This window comes from Microtus oregoni, unplaced genomic scaffold (genome assembly GCF_018167655.1).
Source record: "Microtus oregoni isolate MIOR12 unplaced genomic scaffold, Mior012 000000F_ref0000247, whole genome shotgun sequence".
NCBI lineage: Eukaryota > Metazoa > Chordata > Mammalia > Rodentia > Cricetidae > Microtus > Microtus oregoni.
This window is the reverse complement of record NW_024543059.1, coordinates 41,798,980-41,822,172: the sequence shown is the minus strand read 5'-3', so window position 1 is coordinate 41,822,172 and position 23,193 is coordinate 41,798,980. Positions and strand designations below refer to the sequence as shown.

The 23,193-nt window shown below is 45.0% G+C and overlaps 1 protein-coding gene across 1 annotated transcript; it reads left to right on the top strand.

Moving 5' to 3' along the window:
- Positions 1-4,858: 4,858 nt before the first annotated feature.
- Positions 4,859-22,138, top strand: LOC121447308 (L-lactate dehydrogenase C chain-like). Its single transcript, XM_041650504.1, has 8 exons — positions 4,859-4,981; positions 5,194-5,326; positions 10,482-10,599; positions 14,216-14,389; positions 15,875-16,048; positions 18,046-18,163; positions 20,788-20,911; positions 21,974-22,138. The coding sequence occupies exons 2-8, from the start codon at positions 5,201-5,203 to the stop codon at positions 22,136-22,138; spliced, it is 999 nt and encodes a 332-aa protein (XP_041506438.1). The 5' UTR covers positions 4,859-4,981; positions 5,194-5,200.
- The last annotated feature ends 1,055 nt before the right edge of the window (positions 22,139-23,193 follow it).

Here is a 23,193-nt window from a genome sequence, read left to right as displayed (position 1 = left end):
AATCAGAGGTTAAGAGCACTGGCTGTTCTTCCAGAGGTCTTGAGTTCAGTTCCCAGCATCCACATAGTGCCTTTCGTTGAAACTCAAGTTGTAGACCAGGCTGGCCTCGAACTCAGAGTATCTCCCTGCCTCTGCCTCCTAAGTGCTGAGGTCAAAGGTGTGCACCACCACTACAGCCCAGTTCCTTTTCTTAATTAGTAGTTGATATAGGAGGGTCTGACTCACTGGGTTGTGTCGTCACTGGGAAAGTGGTCTGGGATGGAATAAGAAACCAGGTTGAGCGAGCCTAGGGAGCAAGTCCAGGAGTGGGTTCTCCATGGCCTTTGCTTCAGTTCTTGCCTCCAGGTTTCTGCTTGAGTTCCTGTGTAGTTCGCAGGATGATGTGATGTGTGTTATGTGGAAGCCAAAGAAGGCTGTTCCTCCCCAGGTTGTTTTTGGTCATGGTGTTCATCACAGTAGAAAGCTAAGACGCCAACCCTGAAAACTGTACGGGAGAGAAGTTTGTGCAATAACTGTTGTCATTCCACCCCCTGCGCATTTCCGTTAGGGTTTGCTTCTTGAGAGATTGTTAAGGGGAAGGAAAGTAACAATTCACCCTATTATAATTAGATTTGCTCTATTATACACTTATTTTTTTTTCTTTTTGGTTTTTCGAGACAGGGTTTCATGTGGTTTTGGAGCCTGTCCTGGAACTAGCTCTTGTAGACCAGGCTGGTCTCGAACTCACAGAGATCCGCCTGCCTCTGCCTCCCGAGTGCTGGGATTAAAGGCGTGCGCCACCACTGCCCTGCCTATTATACACTTATAAAGAAACATCTCAGTTAGGATATGATTTATATTCTACAAAGTTCAATTTTATTTGTTACTTTTTGATTAATACAGGATCCCTTCTTGTAGCCCAGGTTGGCCTGGAACTTTGTGTGCAGCTGAAGATGGCCTTGAATTCCTTATTCTATTGCCTCCCTAGTATTGTGATTACAAGTGTGCGCCATCACATGTGGCTTGCTTCACTCTACTTTGTTGTTTTGTTGTGGGTTTTTCGAGACAGGGTTACTTTGTAGCTTTGGAGCCTGTCCTGGGACTAGTTCTTGTAGACCAGGCTGGCCTCGAACTCACAGAGATCTGCCTGCCTCTGCCTCCCTAGTCCTGGGATTAAAGGCTTGTACCACCACCGCCTGGCTTCACTTTACTTTTAAAGTCTTTGAAAGCTTCCTGTATTTAATATAGGATTAGGTAGTGGGTTCAGAGACATTTTCTCAGAAGGAAAGAGAAGTTACCTAACAACAGGGATGTGGGCTTCACTGAAACACATTAAGCTGGTGTGGCGGTTCATGCCCTTGTTACTATATTAGGGAGAGATTTCTGTGATGAGGTTAGATGGTCTGATGGGTTACCCTGACTCCACACCTCCTCCTGTCTGCTACCACATCCTGTTGCATGAACTGGTTTCTCCCTTCTGGTATCTCGAGAAACAATGCTTTTAAGATGTTTAACAATCAAAGGGTTCCTCCTTCCTCGCTTGGAAACCTGAGAGCAGAGGTAAGCAGATCTTTGAGTTCAAGGCCTGCCTGGCCTATGTAGTAAATTCCAAGGCTACATGAAAAGCCTCTATCTCAAAATAAATTAACACAACTAAAAAAATAAAAATAAATAAAAAGAATAAAGAAAAAAAGAAACCCCTCAGCCTGTACCTGGTATGATGCAATTGTGGTTTTAGCTTTATAAACCCTACACTGCCCAATATCTGGGTTGAGAGTTCCTTGTGGCAGGAACCTGCTCTCAGTTGCTGGCGTTAATTTAAAAAAGAACTCTTTTTCCTTTATTTCTTTTTTAAATTTGTTTACTTTTATTTTATATGCATTGGTGTTTTGCCTGCATGTATGTCTATGTGAGGGTGTCAGATCTTGGAGTTACAGACAATTGTGAGCTGCCATGTGAGTGCTGGGAACTGAACCTGGGTCAGTACTCTCTTAACCACTAAGCCATCTCGCCAGCCCCTCTTTTTTCTTTTTCTTTCTTTTGTTTACTGAGACAGAGTTTCTCTGTCTAGCCCTGACTGTCCTGGAACTGAAAGAAACCTGCCTGCCTCTGCCTCCTGAGTGCTGGTATTAAAGGTGTGCACCACCATCACCCAGCTAAGAAAAGACTCTTAATTGCCCCTGTATTCAACAGTGGTCTGTAACTTTGCTGTTTGGACCAGACATGTCTACATGTTGAGTTCTAGTTCTGAGAGTGGGGGCTGCTCTTCCAGAGGGCCTAGGTTTGATTCCCACCCTTCATGGTGTTATGGCCGCTCACATCCATCTGTGACTTCAGTTCTAGGGGATCCAACATTCTCTTTAGGCCTCCCACACACAACAAAAAGATCCTGTGCAAAAGCAGCAAGTGTTCCTAACCGTTGAGCCAACTCTCCAGCCCCCAAAGGGATGATGGTCACTGTCTCTTCCAGAAAAAAAAGCATGTTGGTGCACTATATTAATGACATTATGCTAATTAGATCAAGTGACCAGAGGTAGGAACCACTTTGGACTTGTTGGTAAAATATATGTACATCAGTGGGTGGGAAATAAATCCAAGCAAAATTCGTGAACCTTCCACCTCAGTGAAATAGGAGGCATGCAGAGATATGGCTTCTAAGGGGAAGGACAAAGTGTTGAGCCTGGCCCTGCCCACCACCAAGAAAGAAGCACAGCATTTAGTTGTCCTATTTGGATTCTGAAGATAGCACATTCCTTGCCTGGTATGTTAAGCCGGCTCATAGACGAAAAGACTCGGAAAGATGCTAGGTGTGAGTATGGGGTCCTGGAACAGGAGAAGGCTCTGCAGCAGGACGGCTGTGCAGGCTGCTCTGCTGTGGAAGCTCCTTCTGCTCCTTCAGCCAGTAACCTTAAAGATACCAGCCCATCATTTTACTCCCAAAACTTCAGTGCCAATTGCAAACACCTGATTCAGGAGGTACCATGGTTTTCCAGGTTGCTCTGAACCAAGTTTTGCATAGGCTTAGTATCCATGAGAAACTCTCAGACAAGATTCACACAGGGCAACTAAAGGTATCTGTAAAACAAAGTATGGGTTGGGGCTGGGTGACAACTCTGGAGCTAAGCCAGGTATGGCCCAGGGGGGTTATGACTAGAGGGGAGGGGAGTTGCTTGCTATCTCTCTGGCACCAGGCCTGTAGGACACTCTGATACAGAGTCACCAGCAGGAGGCGGAGAAAGCAGGACACGTGAGAGGAGAGGTCAAACCACAAGCTATATAGCAGCATATAGATTAATAGAAATGGGTTAATTTAAGCTATAAGAGCTAGTTAGAAATTTTCAAATTGGGCAGAACTTTGGGAGTACACATAGTCATACATTTTGCTTGAAATAAGAAGTGGCCAGATGAGCAATTGTTCACTGACTCATGAGCCTTAGCCAATAGACTTGTGGGAGGATCAGAGTCTTGAAAACAGCAGATTAGAAAATTGTGAGAAAGATATCTGGAGAAGTATGTGCATAGCTCTCTACAAATGGGCAAAGGATGTGAAAATACGGCTGTGCCTTGTAAATGCCCATCCAAAGACGACATCCGCAGAGGAGGAGTTCAGTAAGCAAGTAGAGGGAATGACCTGGTCTGTGGACAGTCAGCCTCTTTCCCCATCCATCCTTGTCATAGTCCTCTGGGGCCATGAAGAAACTGGGCATGGTGACAGAGATGGAGGTTATGTGTGGGCTTGACGACATAGACTTCCACTCACCAAGGGTGGTGTGACTGCAGCTACCGCTAAGTGCCAGATCTGACAACCACAGAGACTAACACTGAGACCCTAATATAACAATACCATTCTCCAGGGGGACCATCTAGCAGATGCCGAGGTGCGAGGTGGACCTTGACGGGTGAGAGCCAGAGATCTCATGATGGGCAAAGAGAGCAGGCGTAGGCAGAGCTTGGCACTTAAAAGGACCTTGTGCACCTGCATACAGACTCTGTAGTGTAGTCATGTAGCAGCCGTAGGACCCTGGGCTGGCCAGGTTACTGCCAGGAGCGTATCCTGCCTGGTGACAGGGGCCAGCATAGTGCCTGAGTCCTAACATTGACTACATTGGACTACTTTCTTCATGGGAAAGACAGTTTGTCCTTAATGGAGGAGATTATACTGGTTTTGAATTTGCCTTTCCTTACACGTAATGTGGACATACAGAACGCCTTCCTTAGCTACAGTCATAGTGTTCCATACAGTATTGCTTCTGACCAAGGAACTCACTCGGCAGTCAGAGAGGAGCAACGGTGGGCCCACGATCGTGAAATCCACTGGTCTTACTTGCGTTGCAAGCCCTATGCGGACTGGGCCACCTCCCAAGACCAGTAGTTATTTAAATGCCTACAAACAGATATAAGGGCAAAAGCATGGAGTATGCCCCTCAGTCTCCAAGTTCTGCATTTCCTTGCAGCAGAAAGATAGTGCAGTTCAAGCAGGGCCTTCAAGGAGGCCCTTTCCAAGCTGACTGCCATCTTCTGTGTGGTCTCAGTGCATGCAAACCTTCCCCTAGCAGCTTAGGAAACCTCATAGAGGTCCTCTTTCCGACTCTGAGGATGCACCAGTGGGCATGCTTGCTTGCACCAAAGTACCTGGCCGGCAGAGGGCGGAGCTTGCATGTGACGTAGAGTCTGGCGAGTTCCTGGTCGTTACAGCCTTGGCTCCAGAGCCTAACGGTGTTCCTGGGTGACACACCTGTGCTGCGCTGTCAGCGGAAGGGTATACTTCCACGTCCTCAGAGGCGGTGGGCAGTGGCTTCATCCACCTGGGAAAGAAAGCCTTTGTGGGTTCTGGGGAAGGGTGGAGCCTGCTGAGAAGGAGGAGCCAGCACGCAGGGAGGAACCTGTCTCCTCTGCTTCACCAGGCTTCACTTGGTTTCCACACTCCAGCTAGGGAACTCTCTGGCTTCCCTCCTCCCCTGCTCCTGCGATCTGCAGACTCAAGAGGTAGCTCCTAAACCAGGTATGGTGGCATGGGCCTGTAATCCCAGCACTCTGAGTGGCTAAGGCAGGGGGATTGCCATGAGTTCAAAGCCAACCTAGACTTTCTGGCCAGTCCTAGATACGATACAAAACCTTGTCTCAACTCCACTTCCTCACCAGAAAAAAAAAATAGATTGTTCAGTGTCTTGGCTGTAGGGCCTGTGTCCACTGAAATTTTCCTCTACTCTTTAGGCTCAGCATGTCCACTGTCAAGGAGCAGCTAATTCAGAACCTAACTCAAGAAGATAAAACCTCCCGGTCTAAGATCACCGTGGTTGGAGTTGGGAATGTAGGCATGGCGTGTGCTATTAGTATCTTACTGAAGGTAAGCAGGAAAGCCGTCTTGCAGGAAATCAAAGACGCTCTTAGGTCAGGGTTGCAGGGCTGATCCCTTAATGGAAATACGGAAAATCTGTCATGTTGGCGATTTAAACATTTGCTAGGTGTGGTTGTTGGTGCAGGCCTGTCATCTTCGTACTTGGGAGGTGGAGGCCTAGAAGGTCAGGTCAAGATCATCCATTGCTACAGATCACGTTTGAGGGCAGGCCGAACTGTGTGAGATCCTTGGGCAGAGGAGGAGAGTCGGTGTGGTAGCTCACGCTACGGTACTGGGCCCTGATTGTCTGAGCACAGATGCCACGGTCCTGTGGGCTTCACGGTCACTTTGATGCCTTTTGAAAAATAATTGATTTTTAATTAATGTCAATTTGTTTTTGCCTGTGTGCACATTTGAAGCCCTGGAACTGGAGTTATGGACAGGTACGGACTGCCATGTGGGTGCTGGGAATTGAACCTGGGTCCTCTGGAAGAGCAGTCAGGGCTCTTAACCACAGAGCTTTCTCTCCAGCCCCACGTCACTTTGATCAATGTTGGAAACTTGTGAGGGAGATAAGAAGCAATATCAGCTCTTAACCCCAAGTCATCTCTTCAGCCCTGAGAATGCATTTTTGTTTGTTTGTTTGTTTTTAATACAGTCTCACTACATAGATAGCTGCAGCTGGCTAGAACTCGCTCTGTAGACCAGGTTGGTCTCAGACTCACAGAGATCTGCCTGCCTCTGCCTCCAGAGTGCTGGAATTAAAGGCATGGTTTTTGTTACCACTGCCTGGCTGAGAATAAATTTCCTTTTTTATTATTTTTATTAAAAATTTCCACCTCTTCCCATCTCCCTCCCTCTCTTCCCCCCCTCCCCCTCCCCCCTCCAGTCCAAAGAGCAGTCAGGGTTCCCTGCCCTGTGGGAAGTCCAAGGTCCTCCCCTCTCCATCCAGATCTAGGAAGGTGAGCATCCAAACAGACTAGGCTCCCACAAGGCCAGTCCATGCAGTAGAATCAAAACCCAGTGCCATTGTCCTTGGCTTCTCAGTCAGCCCTCATTGTCAGCCACATTCAGAGAGTCCTGGTTGATCACATGCTCCATCAGTCCCAGTCTAGCTGGCCTTAGTGAGCTCCCATTAGATCAGCCCACCATCTCAGTGGGTGGGTGCTCCCCTCACTGTCCTGACTTCCTTGCTCATGTTCTCCCTCCTTCTGTTCCTCATTTGTACCTTGGAAGCTCAGTCCAGTGCTCCAGTTCGGGTCTCTGTCTCTATCTCCATCCATCGCCAGATGAAGGTTCTATGGTGATATGCAAGATATTCATCAGTGTGGCTGCTGTAGGATAGGGCTAGTTCAGGCGCCCTCTCCTCAGCTGGCCAAGGAATAAGCTGGGGACATCTCCTTGGACACCTGGGAACCCCTCTAGAGTCAAGTCTCTTGCCAACCCTAAAATGGCTCCCTTAAAATTAAGATATCTACTTCCCTGCTCCCATATCCACCCTTCCTCCATCCCAACCACCCCATTCCCCCTAGCTCTCCCCATCCTCCCCTTTTTCCTTCTCTTTCTCCCTCTCCCCTTACCCACCCCACCCCCAACCACAAGCTCCCAATTTTTGCCTGTCAATCTTGTCTACTTCCAATATCCAGGAGGATAACTATGTTTTTCTTTGGGTTCACCTTCTTATTTAGCTTCTCTAGGATCCCGAATGATAGGCTCAATGTCCTTTGTTTATGGCTAGAATCCACTTATGAGTAAGTACATACCATATTTATCTTTTTGGGTCTCGGTTACCTCACTCAGGATAGTGTTTTCTATTTCCATCCATTTGCATGCAGAATTCAAGATGTCGTTGGACATTGTTTTTTACCGCTAGGTAGTGCTGTAATATGTATATGTTCCACACCTTCTTTATCCATTCTTCCATGGAGGGGCATCTAGGTTGTTTCCAGGTTCTGGCTATTACAAATAATGCTGCTATGAACATAGCTGAACAAATGCTTTTGTTGTATGATAGGGCATCTCTTGGGTATATTCCCAAGAGTGGTATTGCTGGATCCTGGGGTAGGTTGATCCCGAATTTCCTGAGAAACCGGTTGCCACACTACTTTCCAAAGTGGTTGCACAAGTTTGCATTCCCACCAGCAATGGATGAGTGTTCCCCTTACTCCACATCCTCTCCAGCAAAGGCTATCATTGGTGTTTTTGATTTTAGCCATTCTGACAGGTGTAAGATGGTATCTCAAAGTTGTTTTGATTTGCATTTCCTGATCGCTAAGGAGGTTGAGCATGACCTTAAGTGTCTTTTGGCCATTTGAACTTCTTCTGTTGAGAATTCTATGTTCAGTTCAATGCCACATTTTTTAATTGGGTTAATTAGCATTTTAAAGTCTAGTTTCTTGAGTTCTTTATATATTTTTTATTTCTTTTTTTATTGATATTTATTGAGCTCTACATTTTTCTCTGCTCCCTTCCCTGCCTCTCCCCTCCTCCCTTCAATCCTCCCCAAAGTCCCCATGCTCCCAATTTGCTCAGGAGATCTTGTCTTTTTCTACTTTCTACTTCCCATGTAGATTAGATCTATGTAAGTCTCTCTTAGTGTCTGCATTGTTGTCTAAGTTCTCTGGGATTGTGGTTTGTAGGCTGGCTTTCTTTGCTTTATGTTTAAAAACCACCTATGAGTGAGTACATGTGATAATTGTCTTTCTGTGCCTGGGTTACCTCACTCAAAATAATGTATTCTAGCTCCATCCATTTTCTGCAAAATTCAAGCTGTCATAATTTTTTTCTGCTGTGTAGTACTCCATTGTGTAAATGTACCACATTTTCCTTATCCATTCTTCGGTCGAAGGGCATTTAGGTTGTTTCCAGGTTCTGACTATGACAAACAAAGCTGCTATGAACATAGTTGAGCACATGTCTTTGTGGCATGATTGAGCATCCTTTGGATATATACCCAAAAGTGGTATTACTGGGTCTTGAGGAAGGTTGTTTCCTAATTTTCTGAGAAATCACCACACTGACATCCAAAGGGGTTGTACCAGCTTGCATTCCCACCAGCAATGCAGAACTATTCCCTTTTCCCCGCAACCTCTTCAGCATAAGTTGTCATCAGAGTTTTTGATCTTGGTCATTCTTACAGGTGTAAGATGGAATCTCAGAGTTGTTTTGATTTGCATTTCTCTAACATCTAAGGATGTTGAACATTTCCTTCAGTGTCTTTCAGTCATTTTAGATTCCTCGTTGAGAGTTCTCTGTTTAGATCTGTACTCCATTTTTTTATTGGATTATGTGATCTTTTGGTGTCCAATTTCTTGAGTTCTTTGTATATTTTGGAGATCAGACCTCTAATGTGGGGTTAGTGAAGATCTTTTCCCATTCTGTAGACTGTCGTTTTGTCTTGTTGACCATGTCCTTTGCTTTACAGAAGCTTTTCAGTTTTAGGAGGTCCCATTTATTAATTGTTTCTCTCAGTGTCTGTGCTGCTAGGGTTATATTTAGGAAGTGGTTCCCTATGCCAATGCATTCAAATGTACTTCCCACTTTCTCTTCTGTAAGGTTCAGTGTGGCTGGCTTTATGTTGAGGTCTTTTATCCATTTGGTCTTGAATTTTGTTCATGGTCATAGATATGGGTCTATTTACATTCTTCTACATGTTATATCCTGTTATGCAAGCACCATTTGTTCAATATGCTTTCTTTTTTCCATTTGATAGCTTTTGCTTCTTTATCAAAGATCAGGTGTTTGAAGATGTGTGAATTGATATCTGGGTCTTCTATTTGGTTCCATTGGTCCTCCTGTCTGTTCTTATGCCAATACCAGCTGTTTACAGTTCTATAGCTGCGTAGTAGAGTTTGAAGTCAGGGGTTGTGATGCCTCCAGAAGTTCTTTTATTGCCTAGGACTGTTTTGGCTATCCTGGGTATTTTGCTTTTCCATATGAAGTTGAGTGCCATTCATTTGAGGTCTTTGAAGAATTTTGCTGGGCATTGCATTGAATTTGTTTTTTTTTTTTTGTTTTGTTTTGTTTTTGTTTTTCGAGACAGGGTTTCTCTGTAGCTTTGAAGCCTGTCCTAGAACTCACTCTGTAGACCAGGCTGGCTTCAAACTCAGAGAGATCTGCCTGCCTCTGCCTCCCGAGTGCTGGAATTAAAGGCGTGCGCCACCACAGCCTGGCCTGAGCACTTGCTATTCTTACAGCCCCTGCATCAAGTGGACTCACTACCTGGAATTCCAGCTCTGGAGGATTGGCGCCCTCTTCTGGTCTCTGAGTACTTACTACACACATGTTACATATACACACCATGCAGATACCCACATACAAATAAATGTAAATAATAAAATATAATCTCTAAAAAATGTAAAGATGCAATTTTATAAAATTCTTATGGTTTTGTAAACGTAAAGCAATTGATACTTCTCCTGCATTTGCCTGTTCACTTGGACCTCTGGTCACTCTCTGCATATTCAGCAACTGTATCATTTTTACCAGGAGGTGGTGGCGCATGTCTTTAATCTCAGCACTCAGGAGGCAGAGGCAGGCAGATCTCTGTGAGTTTGAGGCCAGCTGGTTTACAGAGAAAATTCTAGTTCAATCAGGACACACACACACACACACACACACACACACACACACAGACCCTGTCTTAAAAAAAAAAGAAAATCAATACAAAATACAAACAAAAAATCCCACAAAACCAAAAACAAACAAAACAAAAGCCTACAAGATTTCATTGGTTATAAAGTGGATATATAACAATTTTTTTTAAAACTTTTTTTTTTAAATATTTATTTATTATATATACAATATTCTGTCTGTGTGTATGCCTGCTGGCCAGAAGAGGGCACCAGACCTCATTACAGATGGTTGTGAGCCACCATGTGGTTGCTGGGAATTGAACTCAGGACCTTTGGAAGAGCAGGCAATGCTCTTAACCTCTGAGCCATCTCTCCAGCCCCGATATATAACAATTTGTCATTATTATTTCAGTGCTTGAGATCTGGCTTGGCTTCACACACAGGGCAGGCACTTTGCCAGTGAAGCTCTGCCCTCTGCTCTGGAACCCTTCTTGGTCTCCTAAAGGTCTGGGCCATGGTATCTGTGACGTTTCTGTGTTTCAAGATCTGGCTGATGAACTTGCGCTATCTGTGATGTTTCTGTGTTTCAGGGTCTGGCTGATGAACTCGCTCTTATTGATGCTGATGCAGACAAACTGAAGGGAGAGACCCTGGATCTTCTGCACGGCAGCCTTTTCTTCAACACTCCAAAAATCGTCTCTGGGAAAGGTTGATTTTAGTGTGATAATTTCACTTTCAAAGATTCGTAAGAAGTACTCAATTTTGTCATTTGTAACGGCTTGGATACCTTATAATCCCAACATTTGTGAGGTGGAGGTAGAAGGATGAGCAGGAGTTTATTCCAGCCTCAGCTACGTACTGAGTTTGAGTTCAGCCTGGACTACATGAAACCCATTTCAAAAAATCAAAAAGGCGGGCTGGAGAGATTGCTCAGTAGTTGACTGCTTTTCCTGCTCTTCCAAAGGTCCAAAGTTCAGTTCCCAGCAACCACAAGGTGGCTCAAAACCATCTGTAACAGGATTTGGTGCCCTCTTCTGGCCTGCAGTGATACATTCAGGCAGAATACTGTATACATAATAAAAAAAAATCGACCAAATTGACTGCAATAAGTATATAATTAAAAATATCACTGATCTGTGCATGGTGGTGCACGTCTTTAATCCCAGCACTCGGGAGGCAGAGGCAGGCAAATCTCTGTGAGTTCGAGGCCAGCCTGGTCTACAGAGTAAGTTCCAGGACAGCTATGGCTGTTACACAGGGAAACTCTGTCTTGAAAAATCAAATTAAAAATTTTTTTAAAATACCATCATACATACATAATACTTCATTAGGACATACAATTTTAAGGCTAATTTCCACTTGATTTATTTATTTATTTTGAGATAGAATCTTAGCATATGGCCATGGTTGACTTGAAACTCACATTAATGTCTGCTTCTGCCTCCGGAGTGCTAAGATTTAAGGTGTGCTCCACCAAGCCCAGAGTAAAGATTTAATTAATTCATTCATTGTTTGTTGTTGTTTTTGTTTTCAGACAGATTCTCTCTATGTAGCTCTGGCTGTTCTAGAACTTAGTATGTCGACCAGGCTGACCAAAAACTCACAGAGATCCAGCTGCCTCTGCCTCTTGACTCCTGGGATTAAAGGTGTAAGCCACCTCATTTGCAAGCCTGATTGTTATTTTTTTAAAAAAGAATATTAAATTGCAATGGGGGAAATTTGGAAGGCAGAACAATACAAAACTCCTTTGAGGCTGGAGAGATGGCTCAGTGGTTAGTGATGCTCACCGCTATTGTAAAGGATTTGGGTTTGATTCCCAGCACCCACGGGGTGTCTCACAACCATCTGTAACCCCAGGACCAAGAGATTTGATGTCTCCTATCAGACTCTGAGGCATTGCACTCATGTGGTATATCGACATACATGTAGGCAAAATACTTTTTTTTTTTTTAAGATTTATTTATTATGTATACAACATTCCTGCAATGTATGTTTGTATGCCAGAAGAGGGCACCAGATCTCATTATAGATGGTTGTGAGCCACCATGTGGTTGCTGGGAATTGAACTCAGGACCTCTGGAAGAGCAATCAGTGCTCTTAACCTCTGAGCCATCTCTCCAGCCCCCTAGGCAAAATACTCAAGCCCATAAAATATTAAATGAGTAAGTCATAAAATGACCACCACTGACAGTAGTTATTTAACTAAAAAGTATCCTAGAGAAGCAGTGTAAACACTTCATATTGACCCAAAATATGTAACCGTAATTATTAATTTGCTGATTTTTCGGTTTGTCTATCTATCAACTATCTGTCTGTCTGTCTATCAACTATATGTCTATTATTACTATTATTTGCTTTTTTGAGGGTCTTTCTACATAGTTCTGGCTGTTCTGGAACTCACTATGAGACCAGGATGGTTTCACATTCACAGAGAGCTCCCTGCCCCTGCCTTCCAAACGCTGGGACTAAAGGTGTGCACCACCACAACCTGCCTATTTTTAGTATTATTTTTAAAGATTTATTTATTTATTATGTATACAGTATTCTCAATATTCTGTCTGCATGTATGCCTACAGGCCAGAAGAGGGCACCAGATTTCACTACAGATGGTTGTGAGCCACTATGTGGTTGCTGGGAATTGAACTCAGGACCTTTGGAAGAGCAGGCAATGCTCTTAACCACTGAGCCATCTCTCCAGCCCCTGTTTTTAGTATTTTTTAAATGATGTGTCTGTGTATACACACACACATGTATATGCATGTAGTTATGTGCACGTGATTGCAGGGACTTGTGGAGGCCAAAGGCATTGGATCACAAGATCTGAAGTTAGAGGAAGTTGGGAGCCACCAGATATGGGTACTAGGAACTGAACTTGGGTCCTCTAGAAAATCATGAAGTGGTTTTACCACTGAACCATCTCTTCAGCCCTGAGACCTTGTTTTCATTGTGGTGGTTTTAAAAGTGTGATAAAGGCCCTTCTTACCAAGCCTGATGACCTGAGTTCAGTTTGAGAGACCCATTTGATAGAATGAGACCCTGACTCCCCCAAGTTGAGGGACCCATTTGATAGAATGAGACCCTGATTCCCCTAAGTTGAGGGACCCATTTGATAGAATGAGACCCTGACTCCCCTAAGTTGAGGGACCCATTTGATAGAATGAGACCCTGACTCCCCCAAGTTGAGGGACCCATTTGATAGAATGGGACCCTGACTCCCCCAAGTTGCTCTTTGACCTCCACATGAATTCCATGGCATGGCACACTCACACACATACACACACAAATAAATGAGAATGTGAATGTCTTAGATACATGGCACACTCACACACATACACACACAAATAAATGAGAATGTGAATGTCTTAGATACTTAAAGGAATTGCTAATTGAAAAAGCATCACATAATGTTTAATAATAATAAGCAAAGCTTGTCTTATTGGAGTTGGATATAGTAAGTGAAATAATTTCCAGGCTGGTAATTACATTTAGTAATATTGGTGGTTTATTACTTGTGTGAATTAGAGATCTGACTTATTTGTATTCTCAAATATGGTTTTTTATAATAATTAGAGGTAAATCTGTTCTTTTCTTTAGAATCCTAAAATAGATATTGAAATTCTCAAGAGCCGGGCAGTGGTGGCACATGCCTTTAATCCCAGCACTCGGGAGGCAGAGGCAGGCGGATCTCTGTGAGTTCGAGGCCAGCCTGGTCTACAAGAGCTAGTTCCAGGACAGGCACCAAAAACTACAGAGAAACCCTGTCTCGAAAATCAAAAAAAAAAAAAAAAAAAAAAAAAGAAATTCTCAAGAGCTCTAAATTTTTTTTTCTTTAATTTTTTGAGACAGGGTTCCTCTGTGTAACAGATCTGACTGTCTAGAAATCACTCTGTAGACCAGGCTGGCCTCAAACTCACAGAGATCCACCTGCCTCTTCCTCCCAATGCTAGGATTAAAAATCTGAGCCACTGCCACCTGGCGAGTTCTAAATTGGGTATTGCTAAAAAGTCAGGGCACTGGGGATTTAGTTCAGTGCTGGCATGGCTGTTAGTTCAATTCCCAGCAACACAAGAAAGCAAAAACTGAAGCCCGAGAGCTGCTGATTTCCTTACCCTAGGCCTTTCTGACAACTGGGAATGTGGGTTAAAGCGGATGGCAGATTAGGAAGTGTTTTATGAAAGCTGGCAACAAGTCTTGTATGCCTGATGCTCCAGTGTGGGGAGTCTTGTCTTTTTCCAAATCCAGGATGTTCAGGTACAGATGCTTAACGAGTCAGGCGCAATGGTGTCAGTCCTGATCCAAACACCGTTCTCTGCTTCCTTCTTAGATTACAGTGTCTCTGCCAACTCCAAATTAGTTATCATCACAGCTGGCGCCAGGCAGAAGGTGGGAGAGTCGCGCCTTGACCTGGTCCAGCGCAATGTTGTTATCATGAAATCCATCGTTCCCGGCATAGTCCAAAACAGCCCCGACTGTAAAATCCTGATTGTCTCAAACCCAGGTAAGGACCCCGTCCCCTCTGGGGTGATGATTGGCCTGCACCATTCCATTCTAAACTCCGCTAAGGTTGCATTTGTGGGTTAATCTTCGTCCACTCAAAGTCTGCCATGCCACAAGTTTTAATAAACGCCATCATGGTGCCATCCCAGTAAGATCTGAAGCATCCCTGTCACCGCTGCAGGGTCGTTTGACACATTTTCTGGAACCTCCTCAACAAAACAAAACAAAACCGAGCAGAGAGTTCAAGCTTTTCTACCCAGCCCCTTTTATAGCACAGTTATTTTAGGTTCATCTGTGTCTGGGATGTGTCAGGAATATATAAATATATATATATATATATTTTGGTTTTTCAAGGCAGGGTTTCTGTGTAGCTATGGAGCATGTCCTGGATCTAGCTCTTGAAGACCAGGCTGGCCTCGACTCACAGAGCTCTGCCTGCTTCTGTCTCCCGAGTGCTGGGATTAAAGGCGTGTGCCATCACCACCCAGCCACTTGTCAGCCTTTCCAAAGTGTAGCCCCAGTGTCTTATTTTTGAGGATTAGTCTGGCCAGATACTATATGTTGACACCCTTGCTACTATCACATGTGTTTCCTAGCTCTGTTAATTTTTCTTTATTTTATTTTATTTACATGGGTATTTTGTGTGCATGTATGTCCATGCACTGCATGCATGCCTAGTACCTCTGTCAGAGAGTGGTGTTGGATTCCTTGGGACTGGAATTACAGATGGTTGTAAGTTTCATTTGGGTGCTAGGAATCAAACCTGGGTCCTCTGGAAGAGCAGCCAGTGAGGGCTCTTAATCGCTGAGCCATCTCACCAGCCCTCCACAAAAACATTTGCAAGTCAAATCCTCCTCACCTCCAAGTCTGTTGTGGCTTCTTGAGGTTGGGTTTCATGAGTCTGCAGTCTGTAGATTTCGGTTACAAGGCACAGGAGTTTTTATTGTGTTTGTTTAGTGATCAGTTAATGCCTGGACAGAATTTTCTTTAAATGCCTAAGACCTTAAGCAATTTCCCAAACCTTCCTGCCCTCCTTTCTTGGGTGTGTCTTTGGGACCCAGCTCAGCAGTTTTTGACTGTGCCTTAGCCATCACGTTTCTGTTTCCTCTTGCACAAGTTGCTGTGATCTTTCCACATTGCCCACACACCTGCAGCCTGCGCTGGCTGTGCCCACGCACTGTTCTAGGTAACGATGATAGTGCAGGTGGCAATAGAAACAGGAAATCCAGGAAGCTAAAGAGGCAGAAACTGACCCATTATTAGATTTGCTGAAAAGCCCTTAGAGTATCTCAGAAGATGCTGTAAAACTGTATGGGCGAGCGATTTACATGAAAGCCCTGAGCATCTCTACTCTTTAGATCCACTGTACTTTAAACTCCGATGAATCTGCATTTGACTCCAGACAATGTATCTTTTTATAAAAGTGCCTGTAAATAGAAATGGCTATGGATCTTTCTCTAACGCTGTTTGAAACTGTTCTTCCTAGTGGATATTTTGACTTACGTGGTATGGAAGATAAGTGGCCTCCCTGCAACTCGCATAATTGGGAGTGGCTGTAACCTAGACTCTGCCCGTTTCCGTTACCTGATTGGAGAGAAGTTGGGTGTCCACCCTGTAAGTTGCCATGGCTACGTTCTTGGTGAGCACGGCGACTCCAGCGGTGAGTGTAGCCAGTGATGGTGTAAGTGTCCTTCCGGGGTTTAGTAAAGCTTCTCTTCAGAGCCTGTTCACGCCAGGATAGATGAATAATTTTTATTTTCTTATTTTCTTTGGTGTATGCTTTTTCTATTTGTATGCTTTCCAGACTGTTTTAATTGAGCTAGGCATGGTAGTGTCTACCTGGAATCCCAGAACTTCAGAGGTAGAAGCAGGAGGATAGCTAGTTCTAGGCCAGCCTGGGCTACAAAGCAATACCCTGTCTGAAACAATGAAAAACATTTATTGATGCATACTTATGCATATGTGGAGAGTACATTGAGGTGTCTTGATCCATATGTATGTGACACAGTGATCAAGTCAGCATCTTCAGCTTTGTGGTCACCTTATAAATCTATCCTATCTCTGGGCTGAGAACACTAAAAAACCTACCTAGTTTGAGATAGATAACATTTCAAAATTATTTTTATTAAATTACATTATCTGCGTGTGGGTATGTTCACCTGAGTGGAGGTGCCTGCAGAGGCCAGGTATTGCATCTCCCTGGAACTGGGGTGGAGGTGGGTTGTGAGCTGTCTGATGTGGGTGCATTATCTGTTCTTCACTAATGAGCCTTGTCTCCAGCCAGAGACCATACTTGCCTTTTTTAAATACCAGGTCTCCTGAGTATCAGGCTGGCCTGAACCTTGTCCATTAGCTGAGAATGACCTTGAAGCTTGCTCCCCTGCCTCTGTTTCCCACTCTCCCAGCCCAGGACCACATAATCACTGACTACAGTCCCCTGACTCTGCAGTGGAGCACTGGTGCTCTCCTCCCTTCTGCTCAGAAGTGTGTGCCGCCCCTTGCCTCCCTTTCTCCTACCTTCCCCAGTATCTCATAACCTCCCTTCTCCCATGTCTCAGTGTGCCTTTTTATATTTCATATTTAGATGACATCACTCCAGTTTCAGGGGATCCACTTATGTGCACAACCCACATACCAAACACACATGTACCCCTAAGTAAAACTCACAGTAATACAAACAAAAATGATAAAATAAATCTTAACAAGAAAAACCATAACTTCTTGTATTTATATATGATGTGAGATAGCACCCTAACATTAAAACCCACATAGAAAGTACATCTGGGTGGGCTGGAGAGATAGCTCTGTGGTTAAGAGCATTGCCTGCTCTTCCAAAGGTCCTGAGTTCAATTTCCGGGAACCACATTGTGGCTCACAATCATCTGTAATGAGGTCTGGTGCCCTCTTCTGGCCTGCAGGCATACACACAGACAGAATATTGTATACATAATAAATAAATAAGAAAATACATCTTGGTGCAGTGGTGAACACTTGTAATATCAGTACTTAAAAGCTGGGACCTGAGGATCAGGGGTTTGCAGACATCCTCAGGTACAAAGCTCAACACTCTCAACCAACCAAAAGCCAAAAGTGGTGATGTATTCCTAAAATCTAATAATTTGAGGTGGGGTGGAGGCAGGCAAGTCAGAAGTTTGAGGCCATCTTTGGCTGTACATGGGATTTGAGGCCAGCCTTTCTTAAACACAAAGAACAAGTGGTTGGAGCAATGGGTCAGAGGTTAGGAGCACAGAGGTTAGTTCTTCCAGAGGTCCTGAGTTCAATTCCTAGCAACCACATGATGGCTCACAACCATCTATAATGAGATCTAGTGTCTTCTTCTGGCATGCAGGCACACACTCAGGCAGAACACTGTATACATAATAAAATAAATCTTAAAATAAAAAGAAGGAAACCTGTCAGTCAACTCTAGCCAAGTGTGGTGGCAGATGCTTGCCATCCAGCGCTCAGGGCAAAGGCAGGAAGATAGGAATTGGAAGGTAGCTGGGTCCTTTCTCAAAAGAACCAAACCAAAAGCAGAACAGAATCCCCCGCCCCCAACAAAACACCCCAGCACTAAACTCAAGCAACTGACTCAGCTTTTGGCAAGAGGAGCAAAGAGGAGAGCTGTTTTTTTTTTGTTTTGTTTTGTTTTCTTAGTGCCCTTGTGGAGTGGTGTGAACGTTGCTGGCGTACCTCTGAAGTCACTGAACCCAGCATTAGGAACTGACTCAGACCAGGAACAGTGGAAAAAGATCCACAATCAGGTGGTGGAAAGGTGACTGCGGTTATGTTATTGTTGATGCCACAATAATCATTATTATGAATAAATTTTGGCTGGGCGGCGGTGGTGCACTGCTTTAATCCCAACACTTGGAAGGTAAAGGCAGGAGGATCTCTGTGAGTTCAAGGCCAGCATGGTCTACAGAGCAAGTACTAGGTAGGATAGGCTCAAAAGTTACAAAGAAACTCTGTATCAAGAAACAAAACAAAATGAATAAAAAGAATAAAATTTGATGGCTCACAACAATCTAAAATGAGGTCTGGTGCCCTCTTATGGCATTCGGGCAGAACACCATATACATAATAAATAAATCTAAAAAATTAAAGTTTTGAGCTGAGCTCTGGTGGCGCATCCCTTTAATCCCAGCAGTCGGGAGACAGAGGAAAATGGATCTCTGTGAGTTCAAGGCCAGCCTGGCTACAGAGTGAGTTCCAGGGCAGCTGGTGTAGATACCCAGAGAAAGAAACCCTGTCTTGAAAAAAATGGAATAAATTTTGCAGGTGTCTGGAGAGTGGTTGAGCGCACTGGCTGCTCTTCTAGAGGACCTGGATTGGATTCCCAGTACTACATGGTGGCTCACAACCATCTGTAACTCTAGCTCCAGCAATCTGCTGCCCTCTTCTGGCTTCTGTGGGAATCAAGCACATAGGTGATTCACATACACGCATGCATACATACATAAATACATACATACACGCAGGCAAAATGCCCATACACATAAAAATTTTTTAGATTCCAGTGCTCTTAACCACTGAGCCATCGCTCCAGCTTCCATAAATAATTTTTTTAAATATTTATTTATTATGTATACAATATCCTTTCTGCATGTATGCCTGCAGGCCAGAAGAGGGCACCAGACCTCATTACAGATGGTTGTGAGCCACCACATGGTTGCTGGGAATTGAACTCAGGAACTCTGGAAGAGCAGGCAGTGTTCTTAACCTCTGAGCCGTCTCTCCGGCCCCACATAAATAAATTTTTTAAGGGAGTTAATTTCACATAGAAAATGCCTGTAGTTTTGTTTTGTAGCTTTGTATCTTTGGTTTTGTTGTTGGACCCTAAAGCCCCACCAACGAGGAGGTCGCCCCACCAAGGAGGAGGTCGCCCCAAGAGACACTCTTAGCACAGTTGATGCAATAGCAAGAGGAATTTTTATTCTGCCATGGCAGAGGAGAAGGACCTGCTTTGTCTATTACAGGCTCTTTTAAAGGAAAAAAACCACAAAATCAGGGAGGGGGTAGTACAGAATCAAAGGGAAAGTCCAGAAATCATTTGTCAACTATTTTGACTAGTTCATTCAGCGGTCAGCTAACTCTACTTGATCAATGCTATGGCAATTACAAGGAGGAACACCTGCAGGTCGTCTCACCCCAGTTCCAGGGTCCGGGTCTATTGAAGAAAGACTACAATGGGGATGGAAAGTACTCAAAGCTCCCGTGCACGCGTGGTTGGTTACCAGGGTCCTGGTTCCCAGGAAGGAGGGTGCAGTAATGCTAAGGTGCCCCAAAGTCATTCATTGTGAGAGGAGCAGCCCCAGGCTTCTGACATTCCCACAAGAGGCCTTCGTGGTCCATACCTGCCTCTGGCTCTTTGTCTGTGCTACCCTCAACAACTTGAGTTACTTGTTTAGTCTATTCCTCAGAGTTTCTTTGATGGACATGTCTGATTATATATACGGGTATATATATTTGAGACAGAGTATTATCCTGTCATCCAGGCTGGCCCTGATCCACAGAGATTTTCTGCCTTCATCCACCTAAGTGCTGGGATTAAAGATGTGCACCATCACTTGAGGCCTGTACCAGTCACTTAAAGTGGTCGGAAAGTTGTCTATAGTAACTTTTAAGGTAATTGGAATCTATGTTTAGATATTTAAGCAACAATAAAATATTAAAAGTTCACCAGGTGGTGGTGGTGGTTTATGCTTTTAATCTCAGCACTCAGGAGAAAGAAGCAGGCGGGTCTCTGTGAGTTTGAGGCCAAGCCTGGTCCAAGACAGCCAAGGCTACACAGAGAAACCCTGTCTTGGAAAAAATCAAAACAATAAGTAAAAGTTAATTCTGTCTTGTAGTGCTTATGTCCTAGTATTTTGATTTCATGGTAAAGATGAACCGATTCTTTTGTTGTTGTCGTTGTGCTGTTTTGCTTTGAGGCAGGGTTTTTATGTAGACTAGGTTGACCTAGAACTCTAAACATCTGCCTGCCTCTGTCTCCTGAGTGCTTGGGTTAAAGGCACACAGAGATCTGCCTGCCTCTGCCTCCCGAGTGCTGGCATTAAAGGCATGTGCCACCACCGCCCGGCCAAATTGATTCTTAGTTTAAGTAAAATGACATTTTATGTGACTTATTTTTTTGAGACTGAGTCTTATTGTGTACCTCTAGCTGGCCCAGAACTCACTATGTAGACCAGGCTGGACTGGAACTCACAGAGATTCACCTGTGCCCCCACTGTGCCTGGTTGAGATCCGTCTATAAAAATTATAAACCATAAACACTTGTGGAAGAACTCTGAGAAAATGTGACTCGCAGGGCACAGACACATAGACCCTTCAGAAGCAGCATGATTGTCTCTCCGTTGACCTTTCATGATTTTGATTTCCCTCCTTGTGCAACCGCAGCGGGTATGAGGTCCTTCGGCTGAAGGGCTATACGTCCTGGGCTATCGGGCTCTCTGTGACAGATCTGACAGGATCAATACTGAAGAATCTTAGGAAGGTGCATCCAGTTTCCACCCTGGCTAAGGTATGCCTGGAAGAAATGTTCATCTATCATTCTGGGTCACCGGTGAGGCTGAGCGTAAAGTAACTTCAGAATGAGGCAGGTGACGGAGAGTTCCCTGCAGGAAGGAGTATTGGAAGAACACAGGAGCGAGGGGCCCACCCTATGCTCCCCGCAACGTTGTAGAGATTCTGGGCATGGATAGGAGGTTGGGCCACTGTGAGTTTCTAGACCCTGACCCTCAGTGCTCAGACCTGACATGTTTACAGCCCCAGAGGGATGGGTGGCAGGAAGATGGCTAGAGTTCACTGGGCATTTCGTCTTCCAGGGGTGGCCATGGGGTAGGTAGTAGGGGACAGGAGATTCTGGCTCATGCAGGCAGATGTATGGGTTGCCCAGACTATAACAGAGTCTCACAGCTGTTTCCGTAGCCTTGGCTATGGGAGTGGAGAGAACGCTGGGCCACTGGCCAGAATTCCACAACTGAGTAACCTATGTACACGCCTCCAGGTCCCTGTCCAGCCTGAGAGTCCTAGGGTGTATCTCTAGGAAAGGTGGCAGTTAAGGGGTACAGAGGGGCAGGGTTACATCTCAAGGACGTGTCCCCACATATTACACTGGGCCTGTTTGGGTAGCCCTGGGCTTGTCCTTTGGGATTTCACGCGTGAAGGCTTGAGAAGCCATCTGTAGCAAACAGGTGTCCAAACTCAGTGGTGCCCTCTATTAAAAGGTGCAAAGTAGAGACTTCCTGGTCACCACCTGCTTTAGCCTTCACTGTCCCCTCAGTGGTACCCAGATAGAAAGGGCACAGAAAGACAGCACCACACACTTCCCGTTAGACATCAAGGTGCCTGTTCAGGGAGGGTGATTTCATCTTTCTGGGACCTGGCTTAAGACCTCTGGCACATTCTTCTTGTACTGGCTGTCAGTGTGATCCGGGACAAAGACGGCTCTGAGTCCTGCCAAGGATCACTCTGCCTTCTGCATAGCTCTGCTTGATGCTGTCGGCTCCTGCACGTTTTTAGTCTGAAGCTTTCTTGCATGGTGGCAAGGGAAACCAGACAGTGACGTGAGCTTGTGTTTCAGGGCTTGTACGGGATCAAGGAGGAAATCTTTCTCAGTGTTCCTTGTATCCTGGGAAGAAATGGCATCACAGACATTGTGAAAGTGAACCTGAACCCCGAGGAGGAGTCCCTGCTCAGGAAGAGTGCAGAAACGCTCTGGAATGTCCAGAAGGACCTGGAGTTATAGCCTCAGCATTCGACAGTTTCACAGATACATGATTACATAGTTCACCTTGCAAGTGTTTCCATATAATAAAAGGTTAAACAAAATACCGAAGACCTATGACCTGACACCAGTCTCTCTTGAGATCAGAAAGATAAATGCTAAAGATGTTTCTCCCCTCCCCTGTCTCAAAACTCCAGAGCCCTGGCTGGCCTCAGGGAGCTCTAGCCTCAAAGTTCTGGGGTTAAAGGCCTGCACCACCAGGCCCAGCTGAAATTCCTGCCTTTTGTAAATCCTCTGTGTCTGCCTAGCAATGAAGTCTATGCAAGGCGGAACTACATTTCCACGGAACCAATGAGTGAGCCGCTCTCAACTCCACCAGAGCACATGTGCCAACTCATTGCAGCACAGCTGAAGTTCCCACACCACAGGAAATCCTTCCTCTAGCCCTGAAGTTTCACAGTGTGTTCTCTTCACGTGGCTTCATCAGTGCCCATGTCTAGGCACACTCTTTACTAAAAAATATAAGATCATGCTTTTCAAGGGGCTGGAGATTTGGTTCCGTGGTTAAGGTACTTGCTGCCTTTCCAGAGGACTCTGGTTCGGTCCCCAGCACCCACAGCCATCTGTAACTCCAGTTTCAGATGATCTGACTCCCTCTTCTGCACTCCCTGATCACCAGGCACACACACTCGCACGGGCACGCACACACACACACACACACACTCTCACACACACATAGGTAGACAATAATGATAAAACATTTTAAAAAGACCATATATGTCAGAAGGAAACATACAACTTCTGAGGTGGGGTAAGGCTCAGCGTGGTGGTGCCAGCACCCAGGAGGCATTGCTGTGCTGTGATGGGACTGTGTCCCAGTGAGCCACAGTGTTCGGGGTGCTTCAACTAAGGATGGTTGCTTAGTGCTGGAGAACTGTCAGTCACTTTCTACTGACATCCAAGGCAGACAGGGTTTCTCTGGGTAACTGCCCCAGCTGCCCTGGAACTCGCTTTGTAGCCTGTTGTAATAGGAGCGGCGGGGCTGCATCCCCAGCACCTGGCCGCCCACATGCCTA

Coding starts and splice junctions, on each gene's coding strand:
- LOC121447308 (XM_041650504.1), top strand. CDS start 5,201: ATGTCCACTGTCAAGGAGCAGCTAATTCAGAACCTAACTCAAGAAGAT. Junction 14,390..15,874: donor CCTGATTGTCTCAAACCCAG/GTAAGGACCCCG, acceptor TGTTCTTCCTAG/TGGATATTTTGACTTACGTG. Junction 18,164..20,787: donor CACAATCAGGTGGTGGAAAG/GTGACTGCGGTT, acceptor GTGCAACCGCAG/CGGGTATGAGGTCCTTCGGC.